Source organism: Chiloscyllium plagiosum, chromosome 17 (assembly GCF_004010195.1).
Source record: "Chiloscyllium plagiosum isolate BGI_BamShark_2017 chromosome 17, ASM401019v2, whole genome shotgun sequence".
Lineage (NCBI taxonomy): Eukaryota > Metazoa > Chordata > Chondrichthyes > Orectolobiformes > Hemiscylliidae > Chiloscyllium > Chiloscyllium plagiosum.
This window is the reverse complement of record NC_057726.1, coordinates 23,621,975-23,644,087: the sequence shown is the minus strand read 5'-3', so window position 1 is coordinate 23,644,087 and position 22,113 is coordinate 23,621,975. Positions and strand designations below refer to the sequence as shown.

The following is a 22,113-nucleotide window of genomic DNA, read 5'->3' as shown; positions in this document are numbered from 1 at the left end:
TTATAGAGAAGACCTTATTGTTCCTGTGACGTACTCTGTATTCCTCCCTGCCTGCAGAGAAGCCAAGTCAGTCAATCAGATGGATTGCCATGCAGGCACCCTACTAAGCAAAAGGTGTTGCATGCTTTGAAGATAAAACTGCACTGCATGCAAGAAGTTCTGGATTTCCCATTAACATCCAGGTCATGATGTAAGAATCAGACAAAGCTCAAAATACATTGGCTTCCTTCCTAGAATAGTGTGAGAAACAAAGTTCAGCATTCAATTGATAAATAATGTATAATATTCATTGTTTTCTTTCAGAAAAGTGAATATACAGAGGGAACTAGCTCTTGAAAAGAGCATGAAATTGTACAAGAATGTTGTCCCAGCAGATATTGGTGTTGCAGCTAAGCTTTTCCCCACGGAATCTTCAAATGATTCCTATCCTTATGAAGTGGCAGTGCAGGAGTTAAGGTTAATAACCAAAGAATATTGTCCACAAAAGAAGCTTGAATGTATTGGTAAGCATATTTACTAAAATTCATGGAATTTAATTCTCTTACTTAATAGCTCTCCTTGAGGTAGTTAGATTAGATTGATCTTGCCATTATCTGTGTTCTGTATTCACTAAAGTTTTCACTTTGGTCCTTTGAAAATGCAAATTAGCTGTTTATAAAACACTCAGCTGTTACAACACTATCTGAGGTAACCAGTTAACAAGATGTTTTATGGATTCGGTAGGCAGAAGGAGAAAAGCTAAAAACTAGAAGATCTTCCAGATCAATAGGACAAAACAACGAGGAGCGAGGAAAAGACATGAACACATGGGGAAAGGAATAGAATAATTGTGTTTAAAGAAAAGCAGGAGTTAGTTAAACAAGTGTGGTAAGAGAAATTGGAGAAATAAACGATGCTTATAGAAAATTATGTGCAAGTCAATAATGGGATGAGAGGTAATCATGTATAAGGGAAACATGAGAGACAAATTTTAATGGCCTGCTTTTAATTGTTTATCAATTTGCTGTTTAGTTCAAGTAGTGGTCATTAATTGGAGAATTCAATTGCAGGAATAGCTAAGAGCAGAATGAAACTGAGGTTTTTGGGATCAAGATATATAGTGTGTCTTTGTAAATAAAAGCTTGCATGTACTATGTATAAAACTTGACTCCAGTTCTATCTTTCAGTAAGTGGCCGTAAGAAAAATAAGCTTATAATTCACTTATTGTTTCAAAAACACTGGGCACCAGCAAAGAGATTTTTAAAAATTTCCACAGCTCATGACATTGATTTTCAAATTTGAGCTTGTTTGTGTTTCTCGTGAAGGATAAATTAAAAGCATATGTGGTAGCATATTTTTCTTTGTTTGAGTCATCGACTCTGACAGAGGTAAACTATCCCTCATTCTTCTCAATCTGTCCACAGTCTTTAATGTTGTTGACCAACCGTTTTCTTCCAACATGTCTGCACTGTTATTCAACTAAATGGAACTGCTCTCATCTGTTTCCATTCATTTCTATGCAATTGAAATCAAAGACTCACCTGCACCGATAACTTGGATGCATTCCCTCCCCACCTCCCTTGGAGTCCAATCTCTTCTATTTCTTGTCCAAATGCAGCCCTTGGCATCCTGAGCCAAAAACACAGCATCCGTTTCCACTTGCCGGCTGACAAGCAGCCTGCTTCTCTTTCACCACCTTCCTTCTCAACAATTGTCTTCCTACAATTTGTTAGACTCTTTATCCAGCATCCAGTACTCGATGCGCACACATTTACTCCAACTCTTTATTGGGAAGACCGAAGTCATTGGGCTGAATTTTACCACAGGCTTTTGCCATGACCTCACAAGAGAAAGCAGATCCAGAGTGCACACATGCTGGCAGTGAGACCAGCTGGGGGAGGTTTGCTATGTTCAGCCTCCTCATTGGCTGCCTATGGTTTACCTTCATTCATACATCAATTACATGCAGATGATTGCAATGGACTCCTTCATGCTAGGCCATCTTTTACCTTCTGTATATTTGACATCATCAAGAACTCTGATGTCATAACTTGCACCATTAAGCAATATCTCAGTTTTAAAATCCTTATCATTTTTGCACATCTCCTCTTGGTCGCTCCCTATTTCTGAATTTTCTTCCAAACTCGAAACCCTCAATTCCTGTTCTCAACTCTGGCTTCTTGTAAACCTCCAATCTACTGTTGTCATTGGGAGCAGTGCCTTCAGTTACCAAAACCCTTGAATTGCCACCAAACGTCCCTTCCTTTACTACTTCAAAGTGTTCCCCAAAACTTGCCTGCAATCTTCTATTTATCTACCCTAATATTTGCTTGCATGGTTCAGTGTCAAATTTTGCTTAAAACTCCTGTAACGCACTTTGGGACATTTTGCAATATCAGTAATGCTAGATAAATTCAAGCTGTTGTATCTCCCATCTAATACAAAGTTTGTGAATGGTTTAAATGTAATTTATAATACTATTGTATCATATTGCTACAGTACGAACACTGCGTCTTATCTGCGAGTGTGCTGAACATTACTGCAATTCTAAGGAGGCTGGTACCCTGCATGTTGCTTCTGCAATGTAAGTACTGTGTTTGCAGTTAAGTAGACTTTATTAAGCAGCCCATTCCCTAGAAATAAATTGATATTTAACAATCTTCCAAAAATAATTCTCGTTCTAGTTACCTCACAGCTTCCTAGTGATTAATTTGAATGTTACAGGGTTTATTTTGTCAAAGCTTCCTCGGCTATCTCTAGTTTTGATCCTACTTCATGTTTTGTGCCTTTGTTTAGCCAATTCACAAATCTATAAAGTTCCCAAGAATACCTGTACAGTGCTTAATACATTTCTCTTCATCTCTTTTCTCAATATTCCAATGGTTGTAACTGGCCTAATAAGGCAGATCAAACCTTGTTCACTGCTGCCAAGTTCTCTGGAAACTTCTAAATTTCCTTCGTAAAACTTTAGACATTCCCTACCTTGCTTACCACTCCAGCCTGTTTCCCTGCCCTCTTCAACTGTTACCAAGAGCTTCATGTCTCTGTTGAAATCACCTAAGGAACTGAAGCCTTTATGTATAACACTACAAATGCAAAAAATAACATGATTTACTCACCACATTCAATAGTTTATACGCATTTTAGAAGAACTTTCAACAATTGTTTTATATGCAATACCATAACCTATATTTCAAACTTGTGACATGTATTTGTCACCTTTTTCCATTGCAAGTGTAAACATTGGAACTTATAATGAACGTATCAAAACTAATGACAGAATGTATGATTTGAAATTCCCAATTATCATCTCCCCTTACTTGTCTGAGGTCACTCTTTTGCTCTCCCATGGGGAGATCAGAAATAAAAATATTAAACAGTGTTCTATAAAACTTGCCTCCAAAATCTATTTATCTGCCCTAATATTTGCTTGCATGGTTCAGTGTCAAATGTTTGGTCACCTTTCAGGTAAAAATGCTTCTGTCTATTTTAAAATGAATTATAACACGACAAGCATGCACTGATAAAAATACTTCTGTCCATTTTTATCATTGTAAGCTTGTCATGTTATAATTACATCCCCTGACCAATGTGGGTGCTCCAGTGAAATAAAGTATGCTGTTCAGTTGCTGAAAATGGTAGCTTACTTCTGCCATTCGTTTAACTGGGCAAGATAAACAAAGGCATAATCTCAAATTGAGAATTGTACTCAGCAATTTTATATGGATCAAGGTTTTGGACATTTTTTGTTACAAATCACTCATATTGATTTTGCTAGAAACTCCATCTTGTTGAGGTTGCATGTAAAAGTTTGCAGCACTGAAACAAATCATTCTGCTCAACAGGTTTGTGCCAGTGTTTATTTTATATAAGCCTTCTCCTACTTTAGTTTATTGTACCCCATCAACATAGTTTTCTATTCTTGACTTCCTTTATGCGAAAAGTGCAGTTTTGATTATCCCTTTCAGATCTAATAATTGTTTTAATTTCAACTCCTAAAGTAAAAGTGGGCATACTGCCAAAATCTATTAGCAAATCCGTAACCACCCACTGAATTAATAGTCTTGCTTTTGTTGTCTGAACTTGTTCCTTTTTTTCTTTGGAAACATGTACAAAATAGCAGAATTAATGAAGGCATAATTTCAAATTGAGAATTGTACTCAATAATTTGACATGGAGGGAGCTTTTGTGTAATTTTTCATAATAATTTATTCATATTGATGTTGCTACAAATTCCGCCATATTGATGTTACTATGTAAAATTTTAGAGCACTGAAATAAATAATTTTCATCAGGTCTGTATAAATATTCATGCACCGCACAAACATTGTGAATTAGGCTTGTGTAAGAGCTGTATTGTAATCTGTCAGTTAAGCACAAAATGATTTTATGGTGATATAGACCTGAGAATAGAGTAGCCAAATATAGAGTTGTGACCAGTTGCAGATTAGCTAAAACATCTCGCTCCTATAACGGGGCCCCAATAAGCCTAGTATGTTTTAAAAGTAAAGTTCAGGATTAGTGTTGCAATTGTATTTGAATTTGAGTTCTTTTTGCTGAGCTTTCATTATTCTTCCATTTTGAAGGCATTTGTTTATTGTTGGAGTACAGTTCCAAAGCTGCTAGCCATCCTCCTGTGTCTTGCCATGTTTAAGCTATGCTGAAGAATTTCGACAGGTCTTTGGACTGTAAGACGTATCCCTGGCTGTTATCAGTGCATTGGCTGTTATCAATACATTTCCTGAAGAATGGCTTATGCCCGAAACGTCGATTCTCCTGTTCCCTGGCTGCTGCCTGACCTGCTGCGCTTTTCCAGCAACACATTTCCAGCTGTTATCAATACATAGCCTATTTCCAAAAAGTTAAAGGATAGCAATCAGCAAGCTTGAGTTTTTTGTTTAAGTTCATGTTCAGCAGAAGCATTGAAGCCAGTGGTAATACCCTGGCTAGTTCATTAAACTGTTAGTAAAGTGGTTTAAGGTGAAGGAAATGAACGTAGAAACATCAAAAACATCTATAATACTAGCAGAAGTAGGCCTTTCAGCCCTTCAAGTCTGCTTCACCATTCCTTATAAATGGCTGATCAAGTACCCAGATGTCAAATTCTGGTGAATCTGTTGAGACTTTAAAATTAAACCAGCATATCTGATGCTCAGTCACTTCGACTGCATAGATAGGAGCTATGCAATGCAACTCGGCCGAATCCACATCTTCACAGGAATTGTTCGTGAAGTTGATACTTATAGTCAATTCCCCTGCACACTGAGCACTACAAAAGTATCAGTTTAAATAAGAGAATTCAATGTTCTGCTGCCCAAGAAATGTCTTCATTGTGATTGGCACTCCTTGCATGTTGCAGCCCTCATCTGTTTTAACTTTTTGGTAGATCTTTGCAATGCAAAATGTTAATGTGTCTTTTTGGTCAAACTGAATTTCGCACACTTTTGATTTTCAATTTTAGTTTTGACCATGTTGCACATTTCAATTAATACTACTCACCTTTTCCTTCTCCCACACTTCTATTCCTAATATTCCATTCTCCAACCAGTGAGCTGTCAGTTGTCACCATCCACTACCATCAAACCCCCAAACTCTGCATTCACAATTTTTTACATACCTGGATGTGCTTTTTTTTTGTGTGAGGTAAGGATGTGTTTTTATATATCTCTGTCATGTAAATTAACCTCTCCATATTGCTTTATGTCAGAAAACGTTTCACAGAAAAGAAAAACTTTTTAAAGAATTGAAATGGATCAATTTGGCTGCATTTCTAAAGTTATTTGTCAGCCAGAGGTAAAGTTTAGTTGTGGTTACCAGCTCCATGCAGATCGTCTGGTAGAATAAGCAGCTGAGCCATACCCGGCTATCTCCCTCATTCAGTACATCGTTGTTGTATGCATTCTATCAGCAGTGGTTACCTCTTAATGTTAGAGCAATTGACAGTATCCATTTTTCAATACCATTCATGTCATGAAGTGTTTAAGAGAGCCAACAAACTCACTTAGCTCTTTTCCAAGTCTGGCTGTGCACCACAGTGGAATTATTGTCAACCTCTGGTGAAACATAAGGAAGATGAGACTGACCTTCTGGACAGTTCTTGCATAAATTAACTTTAAAGCACTTCTGCACCCTAAATTGCACAACAGCTTTTGTGAAGATCTCATTTCCTTGATACAGAAATCGCAGTACAAAATACAACTTAATGTGAAGATTTTCAGAATTTCACAGCTGAAAATGTAATCTGTTGTTCCAGGAACTTTCACGTTTATTGAGAGAGTCACACTTCATAAAGAAAATTTAGCCTCATTCATTATCTAGTCAGGGAACTGTCAGAGCTCATGACATTTTTTTCTACTATATTGATTGGGTTGATGAAATATATCTTTGTTATGCCTCCTATGATTCACCACTGAGAGGACACGAGTTACGTTTCAGCCCATCGAAGGAAGCTGCTTCAGCCAGTAATGCACAGAAAAAATGGGAGGGCTGATCTATCTTCAACATGTGGGGTCAGTGGGTAAAAGTAATGGGAAGAAACTGAAGATTTGGTGACACTTCATTGGGTGAGTGGATCGCTACCTTTTTAGTTCTCAGCGTGGAATTCACAAAGACTTTCTACAACATTCATAGAGTTGATTTGATTTGATTCATTATTTTAGCTTAAAAATGTGTTGCTGGAAAAACGCAGCAGGTCAGGCAGCATCAAAGGAGCAGGAGAATCGACGTTTCGGGCATAAGCCCTTCTTCAGGGCTGCCTTGATGCTGCCTGACCTGCTGTGCTTTTCCAGCAACACATTTTTAAGCTCTGATCTCCAGCATCTGCAGTCCTCACTTTCTCCCAGATTGATTCATTATTGTCATATGTACCTAAATACAGTGAAAAGTTTTGGTTGTGTGCAGTACAGGCAGATCAAATCATGTGGAGATAATAGGGTGCTGGAATTATAAAGAAGATTACATAAAAAGCAAGATCACTGTTAGATTTGAAATTTGAGAGGTCCATTCAGAAGTCTAATAACTGCCGGAAAGAAGCTGTTCTTGAACTTGCTGGCACGTGTGTTTAAGCTTTTGTATCTTCTGCCTGATGGAAGAGATTGGAAGAAATTATAACCAGGGAGCCTATTAGAGGCAAAAAGGCAACCTGTGCATGAGGCTAGAGGCCATGGTTGAGGTTTTGTATTAATATTTCTTAACTGCATTCACAGAGGAGAAGAATGTTGTAGCTGGGGATTTCAGATGGATTGGTGAGGTTCTTGAGTGTTAAGATTAATTAGGAGGAGGTATTTGATCCTTTTGTGAGTGTAAAGGTGCATATTTATCCTGGACTGCTATGGAAGGCAATTGCTGGAGCCCTGGTGGAGGTATTTAATACTTCAGCAGCCACAGGTGAATTACCAGATAAGTGGTTCTTTTGTTCAAGACGAGCAGCAGGGATAGGCCACATAATTACAGGCCAGTTAGTCTGACATCACTGTAGGGAAAGTATTCGAAAAATTCTGAGATTCAGGTTTAATCAACAATTGGAAAAGGAGGGATTGATCATGGATAGTCAACGTAGAGTTGTTAGAGAATATCCTTTCTGATTAATTTAATTGAGCTTTTTTTAAAACATAACCAAATATTAATGAGGGCAATGCAGTTGAAGAGGTTTATATAGACTTTAGTAAGGCCTTTGACAAGGTCTCACATGGAAGGCTGGTCCGAAAGATAAGAGCCCATGAAATCCAAGGCAAGTTGGCAAATTGGATCCAAATTAGCTTACACAAATGGTGATGGTAGGCGGTTGATTTTGTGATTGGAAACCTGTGACCAGCGGTGTACCACAGAATTGATCCTGGGACCCTTGCTGTTTGTCATGTATACTAACAACTTAGATGAGAATGTAAATGGTGTAATTAGTAAGTTTGCAGTTGACACGAAATTTGTTGGTGCTTTTGGTAAGATAATGGTCTCAGGTTGCAATCTAATATCAGCTGGTAAATTGAGCAGAGCAATAATAATCCTGATAAGTGTCAGGTATTTTGGGAGGTCTAAAATGGGAAACTGAAACACAGTGAATGGTAGAGCCCTGGGAGTATTGAAGAACAAAGAGACCTTTGTGTACAAGTCCATAGATCCCTGAAGGTGTCCACACAGGTGGACAGGGCAGTGAAGAAGGCATACGGGATACATGACTCCATTAGTTATCGTTTTCAACAACTGGAAGAAAGTGAGGACTGCAGGTGTTAGACAGTTGGAGTTGGAAAGTGTGGCACTGCAAAAGCACAGCAGGTGAGGCAGCATTGGAAGAGTAGGAGAATCGATGTTTTGGGTAAAGGGCTTTTGCCTGAAAAGTCAAGTCTGCTGCTCCTCGGATGCAGCCTAACCTGTTGTACTTTTCCAGCGCCACACTTTTCAACTCTGTTAGCCATGATGTAGAATATAGGAGCAAGGAAATCTTGTTACTACTTCATAAAACAATGGTTTGGCCACAGACGGAATATTGTGTGCATTTTTGGTCCTCACACTCTCGACAGGACGTGATTGTACTGAAGAGGGTGCAGAGGAGATTTACCAGGATGTTACTTGGGATGACAAAACTTGTTATGAAGAGAGACTGGATAGGCTGGGTTTGTTTTTCTTGGAACAGAGGAGGCTGAGCAGTGATTTGCTTGAGGCATACAAAATTATGAGTGGCATAGACAGCGTAGATGTCAGAATCCTTTCACCATGGCAGGCATGGCTAAGACCAAAGGGCACAAACTTAAAGTAAAGAGTAGGTAGTTTAGAGGAGATCTGAGAAAAAAAAATTACCCAGAGGAGTGTAGGAATATGAGACATGGTGGAGGTAGGTAACTTACAACATTTTAGAATCATTTGGATGAGCATTTAAAATGCCAGGGCATAATAGGCTTTAAGCAAGCGCAGATAAATGGGATTAGTGTAGTTCGGCATAAACATGCTGTATGACTCTATGACTCTTAAGTCAGCATAAGTAAAAGGCTTGCTCTGCCTCTCCCTGTCCAACTCTTATGGTTCTCTGTTACTATGCCCATGCTCTCTGTTGCCTATGGTGTGCTGTATTACAGCTATTTTTTTTTGTATTTGGCTTTATTCCTCCTCATCTAACAGCAGGAAGCCGCTGATGATCTGAGCCAGAACCTTGTTCCTCAGTGTCTTCAGAACATGCTCAGCCTTTTGTTAGCAGTTCTTGCTTCTTGAGTCTGGGATCAGGATTCTGCATAGATTCATGGGCATGATTCTTTCTTTAAATCATTTGTAAAGAATTTTAGGTATAGTTTATAAAAATACAACACTGCAGATTCTGGAAATTTGAAACAAAACAGAAAATGACAAGTGTTCCAGGTCTGGCAGAATATGTGGAGAGAAAGCAGTTTACGGATGATCTTTCATCAGATGAAAAGTTACAGATCTGACTGTTTGTCTCTCCATGGATGCTGCCAACCCTACTGAATATTTCCAGCATTTTCTGTTCTTATTTTAGATGCAGTATTACAGTTTTATACCGAACTCTGACTTATTACAAAGTAAATAATCCTTTAATGAGGGTTATAAATCAACTGTGAATCTCATACGTATTGTTGTTTGAATAAAGCATCTACTTACGATTTGCACAACCAGCCTATTAGTGGAGTTGTCCCTTGATTTGTAAGATGTTAGTGTTATCATGACTGGGGTTAGCGAGTATGCCAGTGCTTACTCAGGCCAAATACATTTTGAGAAGCTCCTTTTTGTCTGAGATCTGCAGCAATTTCTTCTTCGTTTTTAAGAAATCTAAACGATATTATACTTTGTTATTCGTATATACCTTACACTGATTTTTCCAATTGGAAATTAGACCTGCTTTGTTCTTTTCTCTAATCTTTTGAGGTGAAATGTATTTTACTCTTATCTATTCAGTAAACTGTAGTTAGTTGGAATGGATGACTAAGAAGGTAGTAACTAAAAAACTAAGAAAGAAATTTGCATCCTTCTGATCTATTTAAATCCTACAAAAAGATTCTGAAAGTATTTCAATCAATCTAGGAGGTATTGTGTATGTGATAAGTGATGGATGGAATGTGTATATTCTCCAAAGATGTAACTGTCAACAAGTTAGTAACTTTGCATTCAATGAATATCTAGATTGAAGTAATTTTAATGTGTGGTTTAGATTACAGCAGTCTCAATTACGCAGCTGTCATTTCTTTCAACAGCCGATAATTTTCTTAAACTATTTTCATTATTTGAGCTGTGCGAAAAAACAAACATTTTGCAGGAAAAGCATGTTAGTGGTGAGTCAAGTAGCATCATGCTCCATTTTTGACTTGTCATCTGTATATCGATGATTCTCACATCAGATATGGTACAAGTTGGAGCCACAGTGAAGGCATGCTCAACCATTTCCATACCAGATATGTAAATTAATCTCAAACCTTGGGATTCCAACCAGTTAGTACCACTAATGTTTCCCAGTGCTGGCAATGCTGAACTAATTTCAGGTGCGAGAAGTTTAGTAGCCAGTTGGTGCATCTCGAACACAATTTCAGGAAAGTTTCAGTTACAGATATTTGTGATCAATAATCAGGCAATTTAATAGTTTGTTCAAATATGCAGACCTACTTTTATTTACAGAATGATTTATACAAATCAAAATAAAATATATTTTTATAATGTTCAGCTCTCAACAAAACATCCCATCTACCAAGTCAATCCATTGTTGCAAATCATTGCTCTTGTGACTTCAGAAACAAACTTCAATTCCATTCACTGGTGGTTCATTTTTAAAAGTCTTAAAATCTGTACCTATGGAGTCAATGAAGTCAAAATCAGCTAGACTGAATAAGGATATCAGGTTTCTTTTTTCTGGGAAATAATGAGTCCATTGGGTTTTTAGGAAAGCTGACTTACTGGTTAGTTTCCGCTGACAACAATTATCTGCATGAATATTTTTTTAAATTCTAACTCAATGGCATTGTGCAATGTGGGCACTTTCTTTTGGTTATTAATCCAGCTCTCTAGATTACCACTTCAATAACATAATCATTGCACAATACAAGGATTTAGATTATTGTGGCGGTAGTGATGGTGAAACTGCCAGTGTTTGCACCGTACTCTGGAAACTAACAGCAGCCTCTGCTGCCTGCAAATGTGAAAGTGAAATACGGAAATCCAAAAGTTATTGCCAGTGATTCTATGATGTTGAAATCTCCAGAAATTATCACTGAGATCAGCCTAATGGCTGGCACTCGTTGCCCAATTTTTAAGAATTGAAGTAACCAGAAAATTTTATAGCATTTCTGAAGAGACACAGGAGTTAGTTTAACATTTGTCAATATTTAATGGAAGTTGCATTCTACTGGCAAGAGACTTTTGTATGAAAGAAATTTAGACAAATTGACTTGGATATTCAAATATCCTTTTTTTTACATTTATATGACTTCCAAACATTTCGTCATTTATTGGAATTTCTTGGAGAGGAAACCTGAGAGGGAGAAAGATGCCTTGTCTACTCAGTCACAATGTTCTAAGCTTTGTACGTAATGTGAGCCTGACATGGAACAATAAGGGGGGAATCCATGCCTGTGTGTTGACCTGAAGAAACTTGTTTCCATCCCATTCAGATGATCTTTTGCGATGATGTCAGAGGGGTTATGTGTAGGAACTAAGAAAGAGTCAATCATCCAGAAACATGGTTAGAACACAATTGCCATCTCATGCAAGTATCAAATACATTTTAGATCGTAAGGTATCAAAAAGCATTATCTGAAAAAGAAACATAATAAATCATCTTCAGATCTTGCAAATTTTAATGGAGGCTTTCAGCCACGCTGTTATTCCAAACTGCCTTGTCTGTGGCTGTGCAGGTAACTACTGCACTCATGATTTTGCGTGTTATTTGAATCAAGTACTGGAAAGGCTAGTATTTAATAAGCCATAGATGTCATAATCCATCAGGCTTTGTATTAATGAACTTTTGGCATGCTGCAGCACAGCAAAGGAAGGGGTCACTCAGATTACATAGGATTTCTGGCTTCCTCAAAGTGCTTGAGCCCTGTGACGGAATCCAAAGCCCAATTGAAAGCACTGATTGGTTTACCTGTTAAATAAGTAAGAAGGGATTGTATTCATTGTGATCTTTCGTTATACTCACATTGTGATCCTTTGTTTTTCTCACCTGCAGATCTTGAATATCAGTGTAAGTACATAAACCCAGAACAGCTAATACCAAACTTACATTGCACCCTTAGTTGATTGCATCAAAGATCTAGATGTACATTAAGCAGCAAGGTCTAGCTGCTGACGCCTGCTAATGGCACCCGACCACAAGACTAATATTGAAGCACAGATACTGGTGATTCTACATACCAGTGCACATACAAGTAGAAGATGTAGAAGTGCTGAAATTATATTTGCCAGTGGCTGGACAAGTTTTAACAGCATTCACTTGTCAAATTAGTGAGGATTCTTGGAAACAGATAGTCCTCATAAAATTCCCAGATGATGTTCTGCCTGATAAGACCCTCAAGTAATCAATTAGTAGGAACATATCAGCCATATCTCCTCAGGCCTTACTGTTCTAACCTTGGGCAGGAGAGATGAGGAGGACAAACTCCGTCATTTGTCTGTACTCCAGATCAGATGCATGCATGTACCCTGCCCCTCTCCACTTCTTGATGTCCTTGTCATAATGATGCACAGCCCCATCATATGTGGAAAGACCCCAGATTGCCTTCCTGGTGCCAGGGTTAAAGACATCACAGACAGAATGCTGGAAATCCTCAAGGACGAAAGTGAAGAGCCAGAGGTGGTGGTACATGTCGACACAAATGATGTTGGGAAGAAGAGGAGGAACATACTACAGTGGGACTTCGGAGAATAGGAAGAAGGCTGAAAAGCAGGACATCCAGGGTGGTTATCTCCGGTTTGCTTCAAGTTCCTCGGGCTGGTGAGGCCAGAAACAGGGAGATAATGGACTTGAACATGTGGCTGGGGAACTGGTGCAGGAAGCAAGGATTTAAATTCTTGGATCACTGGGGTATGTTTTGTGGTAAGCATAAATTATACAAGAAAACGGAGGACTGGGAAGCTTTTAAAGAACAACAGAGGATTACTAAAAAGGAAATACGCAAAGAAAAAATGAGGTACGAAGGTAAACTGGCCAAAAATATAAAGGAGGATAGTAAAAGCTTTTTTAGGTATGTGAAAGGCAAAAAAATGGTTAAGACTAAAATTGGACCCTTGAAGACAGAAACAGGGGAATATATTACAGGGAACAAAGAAATGGCAGAAGAATTGAATTGGTACTTCAGATCTGGGTTCACTGGGGAAGACACAAGCAATCTCCCTGAGGTAACAGTGGCTGAAGGATCTGAACTGAAGGGAATTTATATTTGCCAGGAATTGGTGTTGGAGAGACTGTTAGGTCTGATGGTTGATAAGTCCCCGGGGCCTGATGGTCTACATCCCAGGGTACTGAAGGAGGTGGCTCGAGAAATCTCGGATGCATTGCTGATTATTTTCCAGAGTTCGATTGATTCGGGATCAGTTCCTGCGGATTGGAGGGTGGCCAATGTTGTACTACTTTTTAAGAAAGGTGGGAGAGAGAAAGCAGGAAATTATAGACCAGTTAGTCTGACCTCAGTGGTGGGAAAGATGCTGGAGTCTGTTCTAAAGGATGAAATTACGACACATCTGGATAGCAGTAACAGGATAGGTCAGAGTCAGCATGGATTTATGAAGGGGAAATCATGCTTGACTAATCTTCTGGAATTTTTTGAGGATGTAACTCTGAAGATGGATGAGGGAGATCCAGTAGATGTAGTGTACCTGGACTTTCAGAAAGCTTTTGATAAAGTCCCACATAGGAGATTAGTGAGCAAAATTAGGACGCATGGTATTGGGGGCAAAGTACTAACTTGGATTGACAGGGAACAAAGAGTAGTGATAAACGGCTCCATTTCAGAATGGCAGGCAGTGACCAGTGGGGTACCGCAGGGATCAGTGCTGGGACCGCAGCTTTTTACAATATATATTAATGATATAGAAGATGGTATTAGTAATAACATTAGCAGATTTGCTGATGATATTAAGCTGGGTGGCAGGGTGAAATGTGACGAGGATGTTAGGAGATTACAGGGTGGCCTGGACAGGTTAGGTGAGTGGTCAGATGCATGGCAGATGCAGTTTAATGTGGATAAATGTATGATTATCGACTTTGGTGGCAAGAACAGGAAGGCAGATTACTACCTAAATGGAATCAATTTAGGTAAAGGGGCAGTACAAAGAGATCTGGGTGTTCTTGCACACCAGTAAATGAAGGTAAGCATGCAGGTACAGCAGGTAGTGAAGAAGGCTAATAGCATGTTGGCCTTCATAACAAGACGGATTGAGTATAGAAGCAAAGAGGTTCTTCTGCAGCTGTACAGGGCCAAAGGATTGGACACTCTGGCAATAGGAAATATGTTTCCGCTGATGGGTGAGTGCCGAACCAGAGGACACAGCTTAAAAATATGGGGTAGACTGTTTAGGACAGAGATGAGGAAAAACTTCTTCACCCAGAGGGTGGTGGCTGTGTGGAATACTCTGCCCCAGAGGACAGTGGAGGCCCAGTCTCTGGATTCATTTAAGAAAGAGTTGGATAGAGCTCTCAAGGATAGTGAAATCAAGGGTTATGGAGATAAGGCAGGAACAGGATACTAATTAAGGATGATCATATTGAATGGTGGTGCAGGCTCAAAGGGCAGAATGGCCTACTCCTGCACCTATTGTCTATTTATTTTATGTTGTGGGCTCCAGTCCAGACTTGGGAACTATTTGTATTCCCAGCAGCGACCTGTGGTACCTCTGGGCCTACTGCATGATTTAATTGACTCTTTGTGAATTCATTCTTGGAATGCGGATGTTCAGACCAGGTAAGAATGGTAGGTTTCCTTCCATAAAGGGGAATGTGATCCAGATGGATTTTCACAACAGTTGACAATGGCCACATTTTAGTGAATTTAAATTTCACCATCTGCCATGGTGGAACTTCAAACCAAGTTCCCAGAACATTGGCCTGGGGTTTTGATTGCTACACTAATGAGATTACCACTATGACATTGCCTCCCCTTACTGGCACCTTTCTGAGGCAGAACTTTGTTTACAGAGACGGGCGAAAGTCCTCCCAATGGCCTCCCAATTACGTTCCATGTTATGTTAAATGAGTGCAGGGCTGCCTTATTAGGGATTCATTCTTCACTGACTTTTCATGAAAGTTCGACATCCAAAAAAAGAGAAATAAAAGCAGAAAATGCTGGAGAAATTCAGAAGATCTGGCAGCATCGATGGAGCGTGAAACAGGGTTAAGATTTCAAGTATGATATGATTCTTCAGATACTGTTTTAAAGATGAGCAGTGGTCATGGTAGGCACCTGGATTGTCTTTCCTCAATTATAAGACTTCTGCCAAATGCAAAAGTGCTGGTAAATGGCACTTTTATTTTGAGTAATCTGAATCTTGATTGGACTGTTGTGCCTATCATTTCTGGCAGCAGACATCCTGTAGTCTCTGAGCATGTGTTTTTGCATTGTATGACATTTTCTTTGAGTTAAAAACAATGACTGCAGATGCTGGAAACCAGATTCTGGATCAGTGGTGCTGGAAGAGGACTGTTGTGCCTATCATTTCTGGCAGCAGACATCCTGTAGTCTCTGAGCATGTGTTTTTGCATTGTATGACATTTTCTTTGAGTGTTGAAATCCATTTTGTTTGGAGAAAACTGCAGATATGTTTCTGTGAAGTGTGGCTAATATGAAATAATGTTAGCCAATTATAATGTTGATGAGTGACCTTTTAATTAATATCTTGTTGGATTGCTAATTCTGTAGAAAATTATTGTTACCTTTGCTCAAACATAAAGCTTTACCAGGTTCACATGCATTTTTAGGTATACGTGGTGTTGCTCCTGGCCTGCCCTCTTACACTCTTCATTGAGCTGCACTGTACAGTAACTCCCCAAATCTCATAATATGTGTGCTGATTCTTTGTTGACAATCTAGATATTTGTATGGTTGCAGGAAAGAATCTGAACTTTGTGTATGAAATACTGGGTAAAGGTCAAGCAGGTTTAAAGTCGTATTGTTAAGAGTTCCTTTCTCCTTTAATACAACATTTAGTGAAATTAAATTTTGAGAAGTGGCTGACACGTTGAGTTATCTTCAACCCCATAAAACCTTTTTACAAATCCAGTGTAGGCTGATGAAGTCAAATGTAAACTTCAAATTAACATGTTATGTTTTTGCCTCCATCCAGCATTGATTCATGCTGGAATGCAGCAACATAAGTACAAGTAATCTCTTGTTGTTTTTTATTGGCACTAGTTATTCATCATGCAACGAGATAGTCAGTGCCAGCAGACAATTTACTCATGCAAAGTGTCACAGCACTGATCTTATCCTCACCCAACGTCTGTGCACATTTTTCAGTTGGATTACTGTTTAGTGATCATTAATAATAATAAATCAGATTTTTCTTCAATAGCTTTAAGAGTGATTGTAGCATATTGTGATGTATGTTCTTTGCTTGGATATTTTCAGTAGTCTTTAAGTGAGATATATAAATTGATTTATCATAGTATAAGACTTAAAATGGTTTTGCTTCAGACCTCTGCTTGCATGATACAATGCAAATGGGTGTTTGCGTGAGTAACTAGTTAACCACAACTTAAAATAGAAATGTAAAACCTTCGCCCTCAGTCACGCATAGCTATTGTTGTCATTGTTTCTCAATATTTTCTTATCAAGCATCTGTGCTTCTAAGCCTAAGTACTTTGGCTGCTGCAATAATTATACTTTATTAGCTATTAGATTACTTGGCACAGTTCTCCTGCAACAAGGGAATCATACCTAACCTTAAGTCCATGAGCAAACTTCCACAAATTCTCAAGAAATCTGCATAAGTTTAAAGGCAAGTTAGATCTGGTTCATTAAACTGCAATCTTTTCCATCTTGCTACTATTTACTGTATTTTGCAAAGGAAAGTGCCATTTTGAAAAAAAAATCATGTTAACATCCACACCTTTCCTCCCTAAATTATATTTATTCATAAGATGTTGATGTTGCCAGTTCAGCCAGCCTTTAATGCCCATCTCCTAATTTCCTTTGAGAAGCAGATGGTTAGCTGCCTTCTTGAGCCACTGAACAATCACAGTGCTGATGAAAGGGAGTTACAAGATTTTGACTTGCAAGACTGAAGGAATGCTGACATAGTTTCAAGTACCACAAAATTTGCAGATGGTACTGTTTCTTATGCACCTATCACTGTTGCTATTTTAGGTTTTTTAGGTTACAGATTTAGAAACCTATTGCTTTCTGTCTTTTCTGGGGACCTTATTTATGTAAGATTTTTCTCCATTCCCTCCATCTCAGAAAGTTCTACAATAGATTGAGATGAAGGAAATCTTATTGATTCTAATGGCCAATGCTTGCTGATCCTCTTGCCATGTTTGAATGCCTGTCTCCGTTTGATTGTTCATCAAAGATAGCATTTATTTTGTTTTGTCTGAAGAACTGCCGAATTTAAGTTAAAAATTAAGTGTGAAATTGGCAGCTTGATTTTTAGAAGGGGTAGGGCATTAATTCAAGAATGTGTTCTTTCAGTGGTACATAGGTTTTTGGAAAGTACAAAATGTACATTCAGAACTTTGAAAACATATGACCAAGTTTTAAATATGAGAAGAATATTGTGTAAAATAAAATAAATTTAGCCTTTTTATTGAGATACCATGTTAAACTGTCTAGCCTGTTAAAACTTACATATAATCTTTTTACTCAATCCAAATTTGACTTTCATCAGAGATCATCGTATTAGCATTGGGGCTTTCTAAGTATCGTGGATTTTTAGACTATCTCTATTGTTAGTTCATAAAAAATGTCTGGAAAATTAGGTACTTCATTCATGCTTCATAGCAATTTGCAGTCTCTAATTATTTCCCCTCAAACGTTGTACAGTACTCCTCTCTCCTTAACATCCTAATTGCTCTCTTCAAACGTGCAATATTAAATGAAAGAACGTTAAGTGAATTAGATTTTCCAGTGTAAAAGCTGTAAAGTTCTGTAGATCCTTTCTATTCAAAGATTACCTTATATACCTTATATATTGAAATACTGTACAAACAAATGATTAAAATAAATTTTAAGGCATAAAAAGAAACTAACTATTTCTCCTGAAATCCAACTTATTAATCCTTCTGTGTACCAATCAGGCAAATGGGAAGATAGGGTATTAGGATGGGTGGTAAGTAGGAGAGTCGAAAATGAGAACAGGCGGCTTGAGGAGCATGATTGCCACGGAGTGAGTGGGCTGTCGATCCATATAGACCCTGCCTCAATCAGATCATGTGACACTATATCAGCCTAGTGTAATGCAACATTAAAATGATATTCCCAAAGAAAAAGTGCCAATTATAATTGACTTTAGATTTAGATTTAGGTTATATTGTCACATGTACTGAAGTAGAGGTATAAGAGTACAGTGATAAGTCTACAATGTACACATGGTAGGTACAAAATCTTAGTTACAGATGTAGAAAAATAGGCAAATAGGTTACAAAGTTTAGCACAACAGTCTTCTTCGTATAAAAGTTGGAAAATAGAAAAAATTATACATTACAGTCTTTTAATAAGTCATATGCCTGCAAATGCCTCAAGCTGGTCTTTCCCCTACAGGGCTCGCTGTCCCCCACGATGGGCTAAGATCAATCTAAGCTCGCTAGCAATATTCACAGCCAGCGGCCACTGCTGACCTCCGTCAGGTGTGCCAGGCCTCGCTACTGCTTGCAAGGCTTGGGTCCCAACCGACACTGCTACCATCCTTTGCGACTGATTGCCACTGGCACCGCTGCCTCATTGCTGACTGCCACAACAGCCTTCCTTCACCACTGCCTCGCTGCTGCCACCATCTGGGCTCACGCTGGGCCCCAGCCACTGCCACCCTTCATTGCGCTATTAGCCGCCTTGCTGCAAAGTCCTGTTCTTGTACTGCTCCGGGCACAATGAAGCCACGATGCTGTCGACTGCAACCAGCCGTTTCATGACCGACTGTTTTGAATGGAAACAAGACATTGAAGCATAGCAACATAAATGAGGCAACTGAAAATAGGGACTGATTTGATATATTGCTGCATTTTAGCCCATCATCCCATATGTGTTAAGTTTACAACATTGTAAAAATGATATTCCCATTCTTGTAGTAAATTCACTTTTTAATCAAATTCAGATTCGGAGCTTCAATTATTTTTCTATATCAAGAAACAATATTCTAAGTTTTATTCACCAACTGCTGTCTCGGGTTAAATATAGGTAATTTCAGCAAAATATTCCCAATAGTTGTTCTTTTGTTATGTTCCAAATAATTTATTTCTAAGTCTATCATTGTCAGATCACTGATCAGGAATCAGATCCCACTTGATTTCAATTATACGTACTTTCAGTCAGTCTTTGACATGCCTCTTGTCAGTTTACAGAAGTAGATAAAATGAAATACATTGTTATTTTGACTGCTTTTCCACCCCTGAGTTTTGTAGATGTCATATGCCACTTTCATCTCCATTTTGTGCATTGATAAATATCATTCAAAAGTAATGTATTTTGTTTTGATGACATTACCTATGGTTTACACCCCAGACTGTTACCTTTGATGGTTCCCCATCAGTTTTCTCATGTATGCTGACAATACCCAGCTCTGTCAACCCACCTTTCTTATTCTTTCTACTGTTTCTAACGGTCAGTCAAACCTCTGGTCCAACAATCAATAGTGGACATGTAGAAATTTCCTGCAGCTAGGTTGTGAGAAAAGAAAAGCCATGTCTTTGTTATTTATTTAATGATTTTAGTATACTCTAACTAACCTCCCTAGTTTTATCGACCTCAAATTGAGAATGTCCAAAACTCTGCTGCCTGTATCCTAACCTGCACCAAGCTTTTTTTTTCACAGTGCAATGAAGTGTTGTGGTATATTTGCCAAGAGGTTAGTGGCATTCATATTTCTTTGCAGAATTTGCTTGCACTGGTGTCAGGGCCTATAATATGGTTGAAATTGGGAAGTGTAACCAAATATTTGATCGTATAAATGCCAGAAGAAAAAAGCTTGAGAAAACTAGTCATCTAAAAGAGATTTTGAAGCAATGAGGTAAATTATAATTAGTATTCTTATTGCTTGTCCAAGCTAAACTTCATAATTTCAGATTAGATTGGGTGCCACATTTTTGGGGTCATATATCAATCATGTGGCCATATATTCAAAGAGGAGCTTTACTCTGTTGCATTCAGAGGCAATTTACATCTGACTAAAAACAGTAAGTTAGCACAGACATTTATGATTACTCTATCATTATTTGAGGAGTAACTACAAATGGTTTAGTAGCATCAATCAACCTTTTTGTTATGGTTGGATCGGTTGTTAGACAGGCAGTAGCTTGATGGATACAGCCAGGAATTGAACTAGAGATCTTCCTAGTTTCTATTGCTCAGTTACTCTCTTTAAAAACTGATTTGGGAAGCCTATGATTTTTTTTAAAGATCTCAAATATCAGCAAGGTGTGTTCTTTTCATAAGTAATGTAAAACAAACTGTGACAACTTGTGAAGATAAATTGTCTAACCTATCTTACATTCTCAAAGGTTCATGCTCCTGAATGTCTTCCTAGAACCAGGATATATTTGACACTTGAACAGCTGAGTATAGCTGCTCTAAGTAGGATCTCAACCATTTTCATACCTATTGAAGGTATTAACTTCTTTTTGCATCAAATAAAACTTTGTTGTAGGTGTAGACAGGAATGGAGGAGAACAGCTTTGACTACTGCTGGGCTCCTCATATTTAAGATTTTAAATATTGTGGGGAACAGTTCATTTAAAGGACAACGAAGGGAAACCATTCCAATCAATCAGGTTTTATATTTATGAAAATTCTTCTTATTGATCTGTTTTATATCAGTAATGTATTTTGTCTGTCTTGTAATCTGTTGTAGCGGTGCAGATGATCTACTACCTATTTTGTCTTATGTGGTACTGAAGAGCAACTTAACGCAACTCATATCGGAGTGTGCAGCTTTGGAAGAATTTATTCATGAAGGGTAAGACTCTAATGAAGCAACTGCACTCATGCTAAAAACCGTAGATTTTTTTCTTAAATTAACGTGTTGTTTCAACTGTTCTAAAGTCTACAAATGGTGGAGGGTATTTTGCAATTTCTCCTAATTCAACAGCATCAACGCTAATTATAGCATCCCTTAATATTTTGCTCAGCTGACACCAGCCAAAATGCCAGTCTTTCAGGGGTCAAATCTCGAACTTCATTGATCTACATGATATCACTATTTACCAATTTCAACCAGCTCAGTGAAGTTTAACTTAATGCCTTTGTAATGCTATATAAAAAGTAACACTACATGGAGCTTTAGCTCCTATGCTCCTGTCTTGTGCACATGCAGCAGATGCCAGAAGGTAGTGCTGTTGCTTTTTAAATATATTTTAATGTCCTAAAAATAGGAATTTACTATGTAGTTTTCCTTTGATGTGCTGTATATTTCTGGTTTAAAAAGGTGAAGTGTAAAGCAGCACATATTTTCAGCCTAATTTTAGGTGATGCTATGAACTTTTCAAAAATGTACAAGGCTGCCGAGTATTTTGAGTGCAACTTAGAAACCCAACGACGTTAGATAAATAGCAGGAGTAATATTAATGCTGAAAAGAAATTAGATGTTACACATCAGTTTGCTGTCCGATGTGTTTATTGCTGAAAGAGATGTTCTTAAAATAGGCATATTTTAAAGAAATATGTTCAGACAAAATGAATGATGTTTCTCACAATAACTGTTAGTTGCATATTAATCGAGTGTTTAATTGTATTCTGGGCACAAACTCGGAATTCACTTGTATTTGGATTTTTAGGAGCGGACTGAAATCTTGTCTTTTGCATTTGAAAGTGGTCATGTTCTGCATACCTCTATAAATAAATGTTTGTATAGAGTGTCTAAAGGTTAAGTTCCAGTTATATGTTTTACTACTTTTCCAGAATAGAATACCAATCTTTCTTACTTGTCCTGCTCTTGAATTTCTGCTGTACTTTAGTTTGATTATCTGAAATCAAATGACTTGAAACTGGACAAATGTG

At 38.1% G+C, this 22,113-nt stretch overlaps 1 protein-coding gene across 5 annotated transcripts in view; it reads left to right on the top strand.

Annotated features, from left to right (window-relative positions):
- The window catches only part of vps9d1 (VPS9 domain containing 1), a 74,415-nt gene that overhangs the window by 39,101 nt on the left and 13,201 nt on the right, over positions 1-22,113 (top strand). The window contains exons 12-15 of one of the 5 annotated variants that reach the window (XR_006314088.1): positions 304-503; positions 2,480-2,564; positions 18,667-20,724; positions 20,969-21,073. Coding sequence is in view for 4 of the 5 variants with exons in the window: in XM_043706681.1 (XP_043562616.1) it covers positions 304-503; positions 2,480-2,564; positions 20,969-21,073 (390 nt within the window). In the remaining variant the exon portion in view is untranslated. Of the gene's footprint in view, positions 1-303; positions 504-2,479; positions 2,565-4,566; positions 4,794-11,583; positions 11,603-18,666; positions 21,074-22,113 lie in introns of those variants that run through there. The other 4 variants (XM_043706681.1, XM_043706682.1, XM_043706684.1 and 1 more) reach the window with 4 other exon arrangements.